This window comes from Pangasianodon hypophthalmus, chromosome 3 (assembly GCF_027358585.1).
Source record: "Pangasianodon hypophthalmus isolate fPanHyp1 chromosome 3, fPanHyp1.pri, whole genome shotgun sequence".
Taxonomy (NCBI): Eukaryota; Metazoa; Chordata; class Actinopteri; order Siluriformes; family Pangasiidae; genus Pangasianodon; species Pangasianodon hypophthalmus.
The window spans coordinates 11,605,075-11,623,560 of NC_069712.1; the positions used below are offsets into that span (position 1 = coordinate 11,605,075).

At 39.1% G+C, this 18,486-nt stretch overlaps 1 protein-coding gene across 1 annotated transcript in view; it reads left to right on the top strand.

Moving 5' to 3' along the window:
- The window catches only part of hs3st1l1 (heparan sulfate (glucosamine) 3-O-sulfotransferase 1-like1), a 40,458-nt gene extending 25,792 nt beyond the window's left edge, over positions 1-14,666 (top strand). The window contains exon 2 of the mRNA XM_053232923.1: positions 13,177-14,666. Coding sequence (XP_053088898.1) covers positions 13,382-14,311 — 930 coding nt within the window. The 5' untranslated portion in view covers positions 13,177-13,381 and the 3' untranslated portion in view covers positions 14,312-14,666. The remainder of the gene's footprint in view (positions 1-13,176) is intronic.
- Positions 14,667-18,486: the final 3,820 nt, after the last annotated feature.

Sequence of the window (18,486 nt, forward strand, 5' to 3'; positions counted from 1 at the left end):
GCCATTTGAGATTTACCCTGGAAGATGGCATTTACTAGGAAGAATTGTAAGATCAACTTGGCGAAAAGAAAACACTGATGTGGGTAATGAAATGAAAATAAATGTGAAACATTATCTTGCGGTTTAAATAATAAATCAACCAAAAATATCCCTGGCTTGATCCTGAACTTGGGTTACTATCTGTGTGGACTTTCACATGTTCTCTCCATGTCTGTATGGGTTTTCTCTGGGTTGCCTGTTTTCCTCTCACCTTCCAAACCTATGCTGGTTAGCGGACTGCTAAGATAAATTGCCTCTAGGTATGAATAAAAGTGCAGATGAGTGTGTATGTGGTGCGCTGTGATAGACTAATGTCCCACCCAGGATGTATTCCTGTCTCACACCTAGTGTTCCCGGGATAGGCTCTGATCATGATCTTGACTCTGACCAGGATAATTTAGTTACAGAAGATGAATGAATGAATGATTGAATGAAGAAACTTTGGCAGACGGTTGCTAAAGATTTTTGTATCATTAGAGACATTAATCAGGATGTCTGTGTGACTGGGTGTGAGCAGTCTATGGTCTGAACTATTTTAGCCCAGTCATATGTCCTGGCCTGGCTCGCATAGTACCTGGACATGAAGATAAATTAGATTGAAGAGATATTTTATTATGCATTAACTAATCTAATATTTTCAGGCTTGCTAGCAGCATTGGCTATTTGTTTACACAATGCTAGCTAGTGTTGGTTATCTTGCTTGGTTTTAATTATAGTATATAATAGCCTAATGTTTTGTATATATTACAGCCTATGTAACAGCCGTGTAGTATATAACAGCCTAACTGCAGCTTTAGCTAGCTAGTTAGTGGACTTCAGTCGCTTAGTAAATTAACTATTGCTGGTAAGGATGAACAAAGCTAACTCCTTAGGGTAATGCTGTGTTCAGGTAGCTGGCTAGCTTAGTGTCAGTTTTGTTACGTACGTATGCACACTTCTGGTTTTATTTTTTTAGTTTTTAAGGCTGAACAGTGCTGTGTTTCCAGTACGCTTTTCACCCTGGTGCAGATAGACACTCCGTTATAAAAAGGGTACTTCTTTCCATGTTTGTTTCATGAGCTGCTTAACAACTCTAGTTCTAAGGTACTTTCAGCTGCTCACAGCAGCTAGAGTCCAGTATTTTTTCTCTGTCAGGAGTACGTTTTTGGCAATGTATGGGATTTGTCTCCAGCTGTAGTAATGGAGCGATTGCACTGCTTGACAGTCGGTATGTCTAACAGATGGTTGCATGCAAATGCAGCCTGTTTGTCTGCATTCTCGAGCAAATTATACTGCCATAGCTTGACGTCTCGCTGAACCTCAACTAATATTTTGTTGAATTTTGATTTCTACTTTTAGACACGTGAAAAAAACCCTAATAAATTGATGTCATTAATGAAGCGCTGACTTAATTCATGAGGCATGAATTATAATCCATAGTGCACTATATATCTCTTCTATCCACAACTCGTATTCAGTTCATTTTCCTATGCACAGAGACCCCAAATCCAGCCTGCACTTGTGTGGTTTATGCTGCTCTGAGAGTTCTTGAGTCAGCAATAAAGAGTCAGTGTTATAGTACCTCACTAAACGATCGGATAGATCCCATCAAACATTTAATGTCTCCCTATCCATACAGCACAAAAAGAGCTGTTTTTCAGTTGAGAAAGAATTCATTTATAATGAATGCACCTGTGCCTAAGAGGGGAAAGATGGTGGATAGGTAGAGGGAGCAATGCGCTAGGTCTATTTTAATTATAGATAGAGAGATGAATACCATAGTCTGCTGTGTAATTGCCTATTGATGTGCAAAAAAAAAAATAAATCTCATCACTTACCTGTGTGGAGTTCAGCATTACAAATTAGGGCATTTTCATTGAGGGAAACCTCCATGTTCCAAATGAAGCCACAACAGCCTAAGCAAAATATCTGGTTGCAATGAACCATGATTTGTTCAGGTTTTGCATGTTTTCCACATTGATATTGAAGCACTTCTCCAAACTCTGTTTGTGTTAAAAGGCTTTGTAACACTGGACTAACATTGTCGCCAAAAAGCAGATCATTGACCATTAACGCTCTTATCAATGTATTAGTATACTGTAGCACTATACACAAGGCTTCCGTATGCTTTCACTATTGTTATTCTCTTCTACACGTAGAGCTCTTTATAAGTCACTGTCAATCATACAGCCTCTGATCCAATTGAACGTGGTCCATGTAGCCCTTTCTACAACATTGCGTTAGCGCCTGATCCCTTTGATCTGATTACTGTGCTCGGCACACAATCTAATCAAAAAGATTTGTGTGCTCATTTTAATGCAGCTACAACATCCGAATTCTCTTTTGAGATTTCTTTCTAAAGGATGATATGCCTGCTGCATACATCAGGACTGTGTTTATCCTACAGAGAGATCTAATTCTGTTGCCAGCTTGTCCACCAAGTGAAAGGACAGTAAAACCTAAGCAAACACAGATGTTTCCGTTCACATCCGTTTTTTTTTTTTTTACCCTGATCCCACAGGAAACTTGTAAAATTCATATGCTAGACACATTTCAGTGCCAGGTGTGGAACTGGCCTGATGTTTATCTCAATTAGAAACACTTCCTAATTAATTGTGCGTATTCTTTAAGAGCCACATGGTGTGAGTTAGGTTGTGTATCTGCTATACTTCTGCCTCTGTTCACAAAGAATTACATCCATTAATATGAGATTTACAGTTCATTTAATTTTATTTAAAAAGTAACATCACAAAAGGTTTCATTATTTCACTGTTAAAAATAAACCCGACCCATAAATCCTCCAGCATGAAATTAAAAAAAAAAAAAAAAAAAAAGTCAAATAGCATGTACAACATGACATTACTTGCTCTGGAAAATGGAAAAACTGGTATGAAGAAGTTTATAGACTGTTAGTACATGTTCAGATGTAGATTTTGTCCCTTACCACATACCACCAGGCAGACCGTCCCTGCATCACTATGGGCTTTGTTATGGAAATCAAGTGAGGAGATAAATAATTTAATGTGATGTTTGCTGTTTAGCATTTATATTTAATGTTATATCAAAGCTTACATTAACAATACATAATAAACTGTAGACATGTCTAAGTCTGTTAATCATAATGTGCCTCAACAACTGACTCGGTCTCCTTAGCCACATTAAAAGTGCTTAGGATGCTTTCTAATCATAACTGTTTCTTTTTTCAGAGAATTAGATAATGAATACAGTCAAATAATACAGTGGGCGTTGATGTTTAACGTATATATAAGCAATTTAGAAGTCTTTTCAATCACCATGCAACTGTTCTTTCAGACAGTGCAGTGGAATGATTCATTTGCATAAAGTTGAGCTCTGCAAAATCTTTGAGCCAGATTTTATAAGTGGACACACACCTTATTGGAAATCTTCATTATCTACGATGCACACTTCCCTAACATCAATAGCACCTCAATACTCTTATTGGTGCTGTTAGCCAAGTTAGCATTGGCACTGACAGTGATGAATTGCAAACAGCTCGTCACTCCACATCCACAAGGTGTGTTTGCTGATTTGCAAGTTATTACATTGAGACCAAATGTCTTATATGTATATAATGACAATCTAAAATTTGTGTCCCCTTGTGCATGTGTCCATGAGCATGCCCTAATGTGTGGCTGTGTATGTGTATATATCTGTGTTTGTGTCTGTCTGTGTCTGTCTATATGTGTGTTTGTGGACCATGATTTTGGGAAATACAGGGGTTGCGTGTGTGTTCCATCATTGAGAAATTCAGCATCATATTCTGAAAGATAAAGAAACTGCTTTGAATCTCCCACACACATGCATTTTTTATTTAATGCATCCTCTAAATAACTAATAGCAGTGGCCAGTTGTGCCTGTTTGCTGATATCTGGGTCACTGGATCCTGAACATTGCTGAGAACAATAGGGTGCATGAATATGTCGTGCAGAGCGGGTGTGAATCAGGGCAGATACAATCACAGGTGTCCAAACACCTTTTCCCTTGCTTTATTACTCCCACACATGCAGTGCAACATTTAGTGTCAAAATCTTCTTTTAGAACCTCTTTGATTTTGGGATTGGCCAAATCACTGAAAGGAACAAATCATTTCAGATGGTGTCCATGGTAACCACAGCCCAGACTGGCAACATTTATATTGGGTTTTGTTTCGTGCCAGATACTTTGATATTATTTTGAATGTTAAAATGATTGATTTGATAAAAGTTTCAGTGTTCTCTATATTTCATTAAACATTTCTCCCTTGGGCACGCTGGAGCACCGACTACTCCTCTGATTTCTAATTGGCTTGTTTCCTAGGTTGTGATTATAATGATGATCATATATTGTGCAGACAGAACTCTATCATTTACTGATTTGCAGATTGTACTAGGCTTTTAAGTCTTGTGCATAATCTAAATTATCATATTACCCCCACCATTAAGGGACAACTATTTATCCTAGTTTAGAAGTTGTTTTTGCACTTTGTTTCAGGGTATGCCCTTAGTTATAGAATGATCCGTAGCAATTGTCATCATAATGTTTCAATAATCTGTAGCAGCAGTCAGAAACAAGCATATCAGTATTGTAATTGTATTATAATTTTGTGTCTTTCTCTCTCTAATGCTGTAAAAACGTCATTTTGGTATTGTGTAGGATATCTCTTTACTTACGCACTCCAGAAATAGCTTAATTTCAATCTTTTTCTCATTGCCACCACCTGTTCCATGCTTTTTTGTAGCCAAAACAAAGAGCCGGCCTTCTGCCTGGCTCAACATTTTTTCCCACAGCTATACTGTTTTGTTCAGAAGCCATTAAACAGCACTCAGCATCAAGTCTAAAGTTTTTTTAACAGTTTTTGTCAAGGCTAACATTAATTAGTGTGCAAACACACAGGACTAGAAGCACACAGTAATTAACATTATAATGCAGTCTACGCTCCACACACCTACAGGTTCCATGTTTTTCCAGGAACCCATCACTGTCTCTATTATGATTACTCAGTAGTGACATGAACTTTAAGGACCTGAGGTATTGCATGAAGAGGATTATGGATGAGCTGCTGATTTTGCCTAGTGCAGTGATCAGAAGGGGAGAACTGTTTAGGATGAGAAAGGTTAAGCCAACACCCACCAGGTGGTGCTACAGCTATAAACTTCCTCCCAAGAGAATAAGCTGTGATTAAAACTAGTGTTTAAGTACAGAATGTTTTCACACCTGCCTCATAAGCCCTTATACATAATCAAACACACTCATGTACACCTTTTTTCTGGCAGTGTTGATGAATATAATTCAAGTGGTGTTTTATAGTCCTACTTGCACTTTTTCCTAAAGTAGGAAAACGTAATTACCTGAGGTAAAGAAGATGCATGCAAAGCGTAATCAGATGTTCAGGTCTGTATGGGAACAGTGGTATTTTTGTGACTCCCTTTATGACTTCTTTGGTTGCTTCCAGAAATATTTTCCCTCCATTTCTAACCATGCCACTCTCAGCAAACATAAATCATCTTGAGTTTGGATCTCAGTGTTGTTTCAGCCTGCTACATTAGGAGAAACTTTCTCTCTGTAGCTCTGCAACTTTGTAGCATATGTGCAATGCCTGAGAAAGTGTTTTACATATGGCATGAAATAAAATTTAATTTGCATTACATTACATTTGGCAACATACAAGTGACTCACAATACAAACTAAGCTTAGAGCTGTTTAGGCTTGTGTGATATAAGGATTTAAATGTCTATACATGATACTACATTGCCATGATATCCAGTGGAATTTACTCTGATTATATTACCAGAACTGCCAACCTTTAATCATTTTGTGTAGGAGCTCTGGAATTTAACATCAGAGTATTCTAATATGTTGATAAAACAGTAAATGAGCCAATCAACATATGAATCTGGTTTTACATTTATGGTGACTTACATTTATCTCATTTTACACAACTGAGCAGTTGAGAGTTAAGGGCCGTGCTCAAAGGCCCAGCAGTGGCAGCACTTGGATTTGAACTTATGACCTTCCAAACAGAAGGCCAGTGTCTTAACCACTGAGCCATCACACCCCAGTAATGAGCTGTGTAAATGCTTTGAACTTCCAGGTATTAATATAATCTTCTTTATTGTGAAATAAAATCTAGCAGTGTATGTTTTTCTTAGCTAACATTGGATATGTATAGAATTAGCATAATTTAACTATATTTATTAGGGATGTCACCAAAAAATTTCATCCGAAAGTGGTCAAGAGGGAAAAAAAGATGAAAGTTTTGACCTAAAACGTAAAATACATTAACTAGACCTACAACAATGTGTCAGATCAAACACTTTATTTAGAACGTGATTGAATATGCTATTTTAATGGTTTGACCCGGTTAGCACTAAGGATGTTTTGAGCAGCAGATCAAGAGTGAAAAATGTTGGCTACATGGACATAAGACAGCGGATTTGTAAAAGGATTGCATAAAAAAATGTACTTTTTTTTCCTGTTTACTGCACATTACTGCAGAATCACCTAAAAATCTGTCATCCGGCTCAGTTTTTAGTGATTGGTGCTGCCGGCAAGCAGTTACCGACTACACGGCTGGTAATATTATTACGACATCCTGTACTCTGCTTGAACCTAAATTGTCTTAAGGCTGCATGATTAAACTGTTTATTGTGATTTTCTAAAATGGTAAATCGTGAGCAGGAAAAAAATCAATATTGCACAAGCCTAAAACTGTTAAATGAGCTGACGGTGATATAGAAACAAGTGCGAGATGGGAAGAGCACAGAGAACTACGGAGATGAGAGGCTACACACTTTATTCACAAAGCTACCAAAATGCAAATGATACATAATAATATAATAATATGGAAGTAAAATGAGTAACTGTGATGAAAACAAGTAACTTGAAAAAAGAGAATACATTTAGATACAGACACACTCTGAGGACGAGCGCTAAGGGTGTCTCTGCATTAATATTCAAGTGCTTTAGAAAGAGCTTTATTTTCAGGAGCATACTGGAGGTTGTGGGGAAACTGCAAAAAGAAAGTGAGGGAGAGAAAGAGTGTTGTCACTGATGGGTAGGTGGTGAAGCTTCATTGGTCACATTGTAAGCTTTTGTCAAGGGCTTGAACTTGATGTGACCAGCTAGAGGGAGCAGTGAAGCGATATGGAGTGAGGCTTACATGTTCTGTTTAAGTGTGCACTGCATCATGAAGGTGTGTGTGTGTGTGTGTGTGTGTGTGTGTGTGTGTGTATGCAGAAATGAAGGGCATGACACGGATGTGTGTGAGGGTCAAGTGAGTATGTTTGCATGTAGAAAAAAAATCAGAATAATTTGATCAAGATATTTAAATATGCTGTAAGTGACAAAAACACAAAAGAAGAAGGATGTGACATAAAATTCAAACTTTGCTGCATTTTTAAAATACAGTCTTTTTTTACTGCTTTGAAAAAAAGTCTATTGAGTCCTATTTGGAGGGGATTAGATTTCAATGGGGAGCTGTAGTAATTATTTTATTTCCATTCACATTCCATTCACATGTGTGTGTTTTTCTTCTTCCCCTGAGGTAGAAAAGGTAGAACAAATTTCCTACCTTCATCATGTAACATTAGATGCTGACAAGTAAATATGAATATTGTAAATAATCCAGTAATATTCTCTATATTCAACCTGCTAATGCATATAAATCAACATATGACCATGTGTGAACCAACATCCAGGTTAGTGCTGTCTGAACTAGGATTTTATTTCACGGAGGAGACGTGTAAAAAATTTATTACAGCTGTCACACAGTGAATATAATCCTGTCTGGATAGGGCTATTGTTCTTTGTTACCATTTTGTGGATGTACTGTTAAATTAGGCCTGTGATAATGACTGACTTGGCTCAGCTCTTCTTTCTGTTTGTGCACATGCTCAGATGTAGGAAAATGAAAGATGTCAAAGTAAATATATATATATATATATATATATATATATATATATATATATGTATTGTGTGTGTATGTATATATGTTTAATCTGATGTAAGATATTGTAGTATGCTGTTTACTAGACAAATTGGGAGAAAAAAAAAAAACGGTTTGATATTTTTTCCATGACGCTTGTGAAAGCTGAAGGTATTACAAGAAAAGATGTTTGTGCAGATGCTGAAAGCTGAAGGACTAAGGAATGATAAGGACTTAAGGAGTGGGGTTATTTTGAAAATGATGGTATTAAGCATGTGAGTGCACTGTGAGTGCCCCAGTAAAATCAACTTAAAAGGTGAATTCAGCCAAACCAGTAAATGTGCATGAGATTTCTCTGGAGTGAAGGGCACATGTCAAGCAGAAATGGTGGACAGAGGTATAGAGAGAGGGAATGAAAAACCACAGCAAGAAAACGGAGGTGAGGTGAGGTGAGACAATGTAAGAAAATGTCAGAAAGTACAGAGGACAAAATGTTATGATTGAGGAAGTAAGGTTGAAGAAAGGATTAAAGATGTGCATGCTGTCTAGCTTAACTACGCAATGTACCGTTTGTTTACTGAGTGGAGTTCTGAGTTGAGTTCGGTAGATTTTCAGCCATCTGTGGTCATGGCTCCATGAGAATACAGTTTACAGCAGCCTCGGTAGGTGGGAAGGATGCTTTAGTTCCTCTCTCCCTCTTCATACAGTGTGAGATAAACTACAGCCATCATTTAGAGAAAACTGGTGGGGGGGGGTGAAACAGAAAGAAAAGAGGGCTGAGAGAGTGCACTGTTATAAGCATAACTGATGAGCAGCAGGGAAGGATCAGGGAGATGTGAGCTCCCAGAGGCCTGTTTTAGTTGGTCATTACTGGAGTTCTCGGCTGAAACAAAAGAACATGACTGCGCTTGGGATATTTCTGTATTGTATTCTATAGTGTGTGATATTTATGATCGCATGTTTACTTTTCTGTACATTGTTCAGCGGTGCATTATTATATCTCCTCTATGTTCATTTTGAATAATGTTCCCAAAACTATAGTGCAGACATTAATATTCTAATAAAGTCTTCTGTTCTAAAGTTGACTGTTAGGGCAAGTTCACATTAATACTCACTGAATTAATGTTTTACACCAACAGTCTGTAAATGAGGCCTAATTTGGCTCTTCTCTGCTAGAGGTGGGAATCTCTAAGGGTCTTGCTATTTAATTCAAACAGTGTGAATATCAGTTTCTTTATGCTTGTTGTATCTTTTTTTCGTAGCCTACATTATGATTTACAATATGACTGCTTGATACTATTAAAATTTCATTTTCATCTTTCAAAATAAAACACTAGGCATGATGTATATTAGGGGTGTCAGAATTAATATTTTTGTTTATATGCAGTCCCCTCTGAAAGCATTGGAACAGCAAGGCCCATTCTTTTTTTTTTTTTTTTTTTTTTTTTGCAAATTGAAGACATTTGGGTTTGAGATCAAAACATGAATATGAGACAATAGATCAGAATTTCAGCTTTTATTTCCTGATATTTACAGCTAGATGTGTTAAACAACTTAGAAGATGGCACCTTTTGTTTGAACCCACCCATTTTTCAAGTGATCAAAAATATTGGAACATGTGACTGACAGGTGTTTCTTGTTGCTCAGGTGTGTTCTGTTAGACTGATTGTGTAAACAATTAAAAGCTCTGAATGTCTACTCTTGGTTTGAGCCCTGGGTTTTGACTGTGAAGACTGTATTTGTTGTTAAAAAGGATAAACCAACATGAAGACCAGAGAGCTGTGTTTGGGAGAAAAGCAAGCCATTATGAAGCTGAGGAAAGAGGAAAAATCAATCACAGCCATTGCACAAGCATTGGGCACAGCCAGTACAATTTAGAATGTCTTGAAAAAGAAAGAAACCACTGGTGTACTAATAACCAGACATCAACCTGGTCGGGAGAGGATAACAACAGCAGCTGATGACAGAAACATTGAGAGAGCTACGAAGAAAAAAACAACAATGACAGTCAGTAATATTTGACCTTCACAGGGATGGCCATATCACAAGATACAAACCACTCATCAGCAGTAACAATCAGAAGGTCAGATTGGAATTCACAAAGAAATACAGAGATGAGCCACAAACGTTCTGAAACCAAGCCTCTACCAAACTAATGGAAAGGGCAAAGTGTGGAGAAAGAAAGGATTTGCTCATGATCCAAAACACACAAGCTGATCAGGCAAGTATGGTGGAGGTAGTGTCATCTGGCACAGGTTCACTAATCTTTATTGATGATGTAACTCATGATGGTAGCAGCAGAATGAATTCGGCAGTCTACAGAAACATTCTGTCTGCCAATTTATGAATGCATCCAATCTAATTGGGAGGAACTTCATCATGCAGCAAGACAATGACCCAAAACACACTGCCAACACAACAAAGGACTTCATCAGGGGGAAAAAGTGGAAGGTTCTTAGACTGGCCAAGTCAATTACCAGATCTTAAACCAACTGAGCATGCATTTCACCTCCTGAAGAGGAGACTGAAGGGATAAACCCCCAAAACAAACGACAACAGTTTGGTGATGTCAGTGGGTCACTGGATTGATGCTGTTACTGCAAGCAAGTGATATGCAACCAAATATTAAGTGTTATTTAATTTACTTTTAGATGATCTGTTCCTATACTTTTGCTCACCTAAATTTGGGTGATCTGCCACCAAACATGCCATGTTCTATGTTGTTTAAAACACCTAGATGTAAATATCAGGAAATAAAAGCTGCAATTCTGATCTATCATCTCATACTCATTTTTGATCTCAAACCCAAATGTCTTCGCTGTCTAGCAAAAACAAAAGAATTGGCCTTGCTGTTCCAATACTTTCAGAGGGGACTGTATTTTTAATCATGTATGAGTGTTTTAATTATCTATAAATGTGTGTGTCATAAAAGTGATGTTGCATGTACTTAATAATTCATTTCCAACAGGCACTTACGGGAGTCACTCTTTTATTGTATTGGTTCTACAACACCATAAGTTATACCCCATGTAGTGAGCACACACACACAGTGAATAGGAAGCGATTTTGGAATTTGGACCAACTGACCCAACAGTCCAACTGGTCCAACTGGACCAACAGTCCTGCACAATTAGTCCTGGTTCACCTAAGACATGTTAAAATCTAGCTAAATAACAGTGACGAGAAAACAATGCTCTGGGTAAATAAATAAAAATGAAACAATAAAATTTATTATACAAGTATGCCTCATCATATTTGTTTTGTATTTTTGAATTACACATTTAAATACTAAGGGTTTCAATAATTAAATGCAATTTCTGAAAGGTTTTTACAGCCCTATCCTGTAAAATTCATTTTTAATCACAAATGTTGGTACTGTTTACATTTTATTTAAAATAAAAAATTAAAAGGACGTGCACAAGTCAAAGTAAAGTGTCACAAGTAAAAGCCTAATTATGATCTTTTGTGCGTTGATGAAGAATTGAAAGAAAATTAAAAGAGAATCCCTGATCTCTATCTCAACCTAAGTGCCACTGCATATGAATAAATTTCTTTTTTCTTTTTTTTTTCTTCACTGGCACCACAGAATATTAAAATCTGCTATTTTCCCCGTTTCTCAGTGTAGGAACTTTCAACACATACACCTTTGCTAATTCATTACTCACTATTACACACCAGTTAGACCATCTGTAGTAGCAGATACCAGGATTTATTAAGCTTAATATCTTTAATTTGCTGGCCTGGTCCCTTTATGGAGAGAATGATTAACTAATTATGTTCTCTGGGAGCAGATGTGACATAAATATAGATTCAGAAGAGAGAATATTAACCGGTGGTTTTGCTGTACTTCACACTGATATCTGCAAAACTAACCCTGCAATTAATCTCCTGATTCGCAACTCGCTCCTGTGCCTTTGCAAGCACCCTTACCGTATCATTACTAAAGTGACAAATGGTGCAGCCTGAAATAAGTATCTGGACACAGATAAGAGTACAGAGCCATGGTGAACAGTTTTAAATTAGACAGCAAACTCGTCCCCACTTCTGGCTGTTAGTATTGGCACTGGCAGTTCCTTTGCTGTTGTATCACTGACAGGCAGGCAGCCATGTCACTGTGCGTCACCCCAGCATCACAGGCTTCTTCTCCTCACACATCTCTCCCAATCCTCCTCCTCAGACACAGCTAAGTGTAACCCAAGCAGAGGCAGTTGTCTATAGTGGACCACTGAAAGACGTGCTTAAGGCGGTGAAGAGTCTACCCTCTTCAAAAGAGCTATGCGTGCCATTGAACAGATAATTAACTTAATTGTTAGTTTATTTGTGTTGGGGTGTAATGATCCAGCCTGCAATAACTGATGAAAGTGAGAACGGAACATCTGGTACATCTATGGCTGAGGCAGCCTACTGCTCTTGTTCAAAGTTCAAAATCAAGGCATTTCTCTGGGAGAACAAAGCTGCTCGGTATTAGTGTGCACTGGAGCTATGAGGTTTAATCAGCTTTGAGTGTGGAGTAAAAATACCATGAAAGTGACCTTTAACTAGGGGAATATTTTGACTTGGAGGTGCTGACTGTTTAGTCTAAACAGAATAACTGTTGCATTTTTCACAGTCCGGGATTTGATGAAGCATAAAAAGCAGATGTGGTAAATCCATATATTTGCATGCAAATGCTAGATTGTTAAACCGGTGAGTAGGCATTTTCTTTGAGCTTGCTTTCTCTCCCACTCTTCTGTCTTCCTTTTTTTGTTCTTTTGGCCACAGTTCAGGCTTTGATCCTGCCCTGTTTTGAACTGTGGTGAATAAAAACCCTCTTTAACTGACCAAGAAAAAAATGGTTTGCTCTGGTTAGAGAACAGGGTTACATGTTTTTTTTTTCTTTTCATTTAAAACTGGTTTTATAGATGTATTTCAGGACATACTCAAAGTGTATTGATCAGAGAGAAAATCACAACATGGTAATATCATCTGGGGTGCTTTGGCCTTGTTGCTCTGGAAGTACGCCATGTTTTGTCACTAGCATTTTCTATCAGGAACTGATTGTAACTACTCCAGTAAATTTGAGCCAAATATTTTCTTTCAGTACAAGCATGAAGGAAGGCTTTTGTATGCTTCCCATGGAACCTGTGCTTCTGTTATCTTGCTGATAACTCTTAAAAACACTGGTCTGATGGCCTTGTCTACAAGATCAAAATGTATCTCTAATGTCTCCTTTCATTTTTTTCTTACTTTGGCAGATTTCTTGCAGACCAGAGGTTACCCATCCTCCTCTTTCTCCTGCCCACCCAAGATGGCTTGCCATGAGTGCCACTCCATGCTGCCAGTCTAACTGTGCCCTGGCTCTGTGATCTCCCTGAGACTTTTCCCCAGTGCACTGCTACAACGCCGCCAATTACAATTCCCATCTGTTGGCTGCCCTTCTCCCTGCTGGTCTCCCTGTCCATGGCTGCCTTGCTGGGATCTGTGTTCCTCCTGGTCCTACAGACATATGCTGCCCCTCCAGAGTTTATCCAGATGTGGCCCAGTGCGCCAACCTCAGGCCCTGGATATCTGGCTAATGAGACAGTCACCCCCTCCCTGGTGCCCCCGCCTGGCACCAGCAAGCACCTTCCTCACAGCATCATTATTGGTGTCCGTAAAGGTGGCACACGTGCTCTTCTGGAGATGCTGGACATTCACCCTGAAGTAGCAGCAGCAGCTACTGAAGTTCACTTCTTTGACTGGGATGAAAACTACGCCAAGGGCCTAGAGTGGTACCGTGACCTTATGCCATATTCATACCCTCACCAGATCACCATCGAAAAGACTCCAGGCTACTTCACCTCACCTTCAGCTCCAGCTCGTATCCGTGCCATGAACTCCTCGATGAAGCTCCTGCTCATCTTGAGAGACCCTGTTGAGAGAGTCATCTCCGATTACACTCAGGTGTACTTCAACCGGCTGGAGAACCACAAGCCTGTGCATGCAATAGAGGACATGCTGGTCAGGAACGGGGCTCTTAACACACGGTACAAGGCCATTCAGCGTAGTCTCTACGACATGTATATGAGGAACTGGCTCCTGCACTTCCCACTGGAACAGATCCACATTGTGGATGGGGATGCACTGATTCATAACCCCTTGTCAGAGCTGCAGAAGGTGGAGCATTTCCTGGAGCTGCAGCCACGGATAGTGGCCTCCAACTTCTACTTCAACCAGACTAAGGGCTTCTACTGCATCCGCAGCGATGGCAGAGAAAGGTGCCTGCATGAGTCCAAAGGGCGACCTCACCCTCCTGTGAACAGCACCGTTCTGGAGCAGCTCCGCTCCTACTTCCGCCAGCACAACCACAATTTCTACCAGCTGGTTGGACGCACTTTTAACTGGGGCTAGTGCAGGGGAATAGCTGAGCCTGTCCTAGGTTCTTTGCCAGTAGTAAAGGTTCCTTGCCAACTAATAAAGTTATTGGCTGATTATCAGTAATGTTGAGCAAGGGTGCAGATGGATGCCTTTGAACTCATATTGTGACTGCAGAATAACTTTGCAATGAGAAAATTGTAATCATTAATAAAATAATTGAACAAATAATTTATAAATGAATATATACAGTGGGAGCACCCCAGAGCTTTGATCCTCTATACTATAAGCAAGTTACTGAAGGGAGACTGAAGCAAACATTTTTGTGAACTCATGGGCCTTTTTTTTTTTCCTTCATTTGATATTCTTGTACTTGATAATAAATGGTTCTGTTTCCAAAATTGGAAATCTGATATCCAGTGTTCTCTCATTTTGCTTCTTTAGTTACCTACTTTACCCGCAGGTAGGTATGAGTGTGTTTGTGTGTGTGTGTGTGTGTGTGTGTGTGTGTGTGTGTTCGTGTGTGTGTGGGGTGGGGGGGTTGGTGGGTGTAAGACAGAGACAGAAACATGGTATGCTTTGAGAAGTGTCAGGGGTAGGAGATGAAAATTATTCTGCAAAGCAGGTAGCCTGGAGCAATGCTTTAGAGAAAGAGGAACCCTTAATAGGCTGAGACGTGGAAGTCAGCGCCTGCAGCCTCAAAATATGAATCATGAGAGTCAGCACAGCTGTGCATGCTGCACACATGATAAGCAACAAAGATAGCTTGTTGCTATATCAAACAGTTCTTTCTGAGCACCAGTAAGTAAAAATGATATACTAACAACACCAAGTTCATCCTTACATGTGAAGGACTGACACACTGAAACAGTCATTTTTTTGTCTCAAAATCAGAGAAACTTTGATACTTGAGGATTTGAAATTGCTGTGAGTTTCAGCTCTTCAGTCATGCTGAATGGGTTAAAAAATATCTTGCTGTCATAAATGAAAAAGGCTTTTAATGAAATGTAACTATCATGATTAAAGGGTGTGAATAAAAATACGACAAATGGTGCAAGCTATTTCTAGCTCTGTGGGCTTGTGAACTTGTGAGAGCAGGCTGTCACATGAAAGACATTTGCTGCAGCAGCTTATGTCTCACGTCTCGGATCCTAGGAAGATTTAATCACTATGTTATATTTATGTATATATTATTTACCAGCATTATGCTATATGGGACTAAATTGTTATAGTATGCATCATTTAATTGAGTGCAAAGTTCTACCCTACTATGTACTTCACCATGTGCATTGTCTTTTATAGAGGCCTTTATCCACTGGTGGCCATGTATACTGTGATGGTGATCTCTTGACCTCTGCAGTGGTCAGCACTCACCTAGAAAATAACACACATTTCTAGCAAGGACACAGAGGGTCTGTGTTGGCCCAGTGACTGTATATGTGTGGACAATGTGGCACCATTCAACTTGGGTTGAAATTGGAGCCAGTGACTGTGCAGTAGAGACCTTGAATCCAAAGCATGTGCAGTAGATACGGCCAGACAGGCAGTGGGTTTGCCTCTTACCCATCCATATTAGTGATCGACACTTGTACATGAGCATGCATGCTGTTATCTGAATTGCAACTAAAGGTGGTTCATTGGCTAACTCCAAGTGGCAAGTACAGCGTTATTAATTAATATGTAAATGCTAAATTGTAGTTGTACAATTTTCACAGCTATATAGATTTTAGCATTGTCAGGAAGATTTTAGAGCTTTGAGTAATGACTAACTGAGCTACCATTTGTTAGGTAGCTGACATTATCCACCATTTTAATCAAAGTAATGTAAGTATAAATAGCTAATGTAAGGTACTAACTGAAAATATACTGGTAAACAGCAGTCAGCATTTGCACTCAACACAACCTATTTTTTGAGATAACAATTCCTGCTGTCCATGATTTTCATCTGGAGAGCAGCAATTGTTTCAATGGAAAAGTGCTTTTTTATGCTCCACTCGTTCTGTCAATGCAGTTTGTTTAAAAAATGTAGTGACTGGCTAACCATACCAAGATATTTCAGGTGTTATCTAAGGTCATACAGTCAATAAATTATGAAATTTAGATAGTGTTAGTGTGTAACCTTAGGGTGACCTCCACACTCAAAGCCTTGGTTTATGCCATCACTTTGTTCACTCACATTGGTTTGCAAGTTACCAGTACAACGAGCTAGCTAAGACATCGAAATGAGCTACATACCAGAAAAACTGCAAAGAAATCCCCAGTGAGGGTCTGTTAGAACTGTTTACAGCAGAACAGGACATGGCTTTATTACAGAACTAACGAGAGCTTCAGGTGTGTTTCGTTCATGAGGCTTGACTGTCATGTCCAAAAGTGTCACCTCATTAACCATGGCCTTTTATTTATCATCAAATAACTCCTATAAAACACATTTATCATAAGGAAGAATATTGGGGTAGTTATCAGGGTTACTGAACTTGTAAAAATGCCAGAACACTATTTCTGAAAATAATTTGTGGAGCTGTAACTTAAAATGAAAGATTGCCCTCTATCACTAACATGGGAATGGGTGGGGTTAAAATTGTACTGCAGCCAGCGACTAGAGGGCCTCAGAGACATGTTGGCTTCACTTCTGAATTGCTGTTAGACGTCCACCCTTATATAGTCTTTGGTTGGTCGTCACACTGCCATCTTGTTTTTCCTCTCTCTACTCTTAGGCATACACACACACTCTTATTAATGTGCCTTTAGTGGTTTCTTGTGCTGAGTGTGACACATAGTAGATTTGGCATTTGATTATTCAGTGTAACAGGCAGAAATAACCACCCTGGACAAGAAAAAAATTACTTGCCTGACATGGTGAACTGCTTCATTTGAAGCAGAGTTGGGACTAAGATCACGCAGGACCCAAAAAACATCACAGGCTAGGTCACATATCAAGCTTCTGGGACAAAGAAAGACCACATCGATTAACACATGAGCATATTGGACACTGTGTGACACATTTACTGCACTCATTAATCTTTAGTAAATAGCTTATTTTGGTCTGGGTTGCTGTGGAATAAATTTATAATGTGGTATAAATTTATAATGTGTTTATATTTTGGGAAAAGCTAAGTTAACTAGAAAATCTCTCATGAATTGCCTCTTCATATCACAGGTCCCATAGTGACGATTACCTGTGCTTGTTTGTTTTGCCATGTCTCTTTGTTTTGGTTCCCCCTCATCCCCAGAATTCAATCATGAGTGGGTGAGATTGGTCAGAATTCCTTCAGGAGTGGGCAGGATTGGTCAGAATTCCTTCAAGAGAAGATAGGATTGGACAGAATTCCTTCAGGAGTGGGCTGGATTGGTCAGTATTCCTTCAGGAGTGCTTGGGATTGGTCAAAATTCCTTAAGGCACAGGTGGAGTTGGTCAGAATTCCTTCAGTAGTAGGTGGGATTGGTCAGAATTCCTTCAGGAGCAGGCGGGATTGGTCAGAATTCCTTCAGGAGTGCTTGGGATTGCTCAGGATTCCTTAAGGCACAGGCGGAATTGGTCAGAATTCCTTCAGGAGCGGACGGGATTGGTCAGAATTCCTTCAGGAGCGGGCGGGATTGGTCAGAATTCCTTCAGGAGCGGGCGGGATTGGTCAGAATTCCAAGAGTCTCATACACATGTCTAACTAAAGCAAATATTTACACACATCCAACTGTAGCGTATTTCAATTTTATGATTTGTTCATAAATGAATAGCATTTAGTTCACTGTTGGACAGACTGTTTGACATGCAGTGTTCTTGGTGCAAAACTATGAAAGAAGGATTTGATCAAGCAAAACAGTTCTTTTACTATTTGTAGCCCCAATCCTGACCACTCAGGGGCCTGTGAAACTGGTATAGATAAATTATTCATTTGTTGATTTATTTTTAACCGTGTGTATCTCAGAGGCCAGGCTTTTGATCTGGGAGATGTGTATGTGTGAGTGCTGGGGTGGGGCACGCCCATTTAGGCCAGTTAAAGGAAAAACCATATGCACTGAAATACACCCAGACACTTAACTTTTTATATAATAGCACTGTTTTGTCAGCTATATCATATGACTCACAAGAAAAGATGCAAAGAATGATCACCTATCACAATATTGTACCCATGTGCTGAAAGATGTTGACGCAGCCGTTATTGCTTCAAAGATGACCATATTACATGTGTGTGCATACAAAATATGCTTTGGCT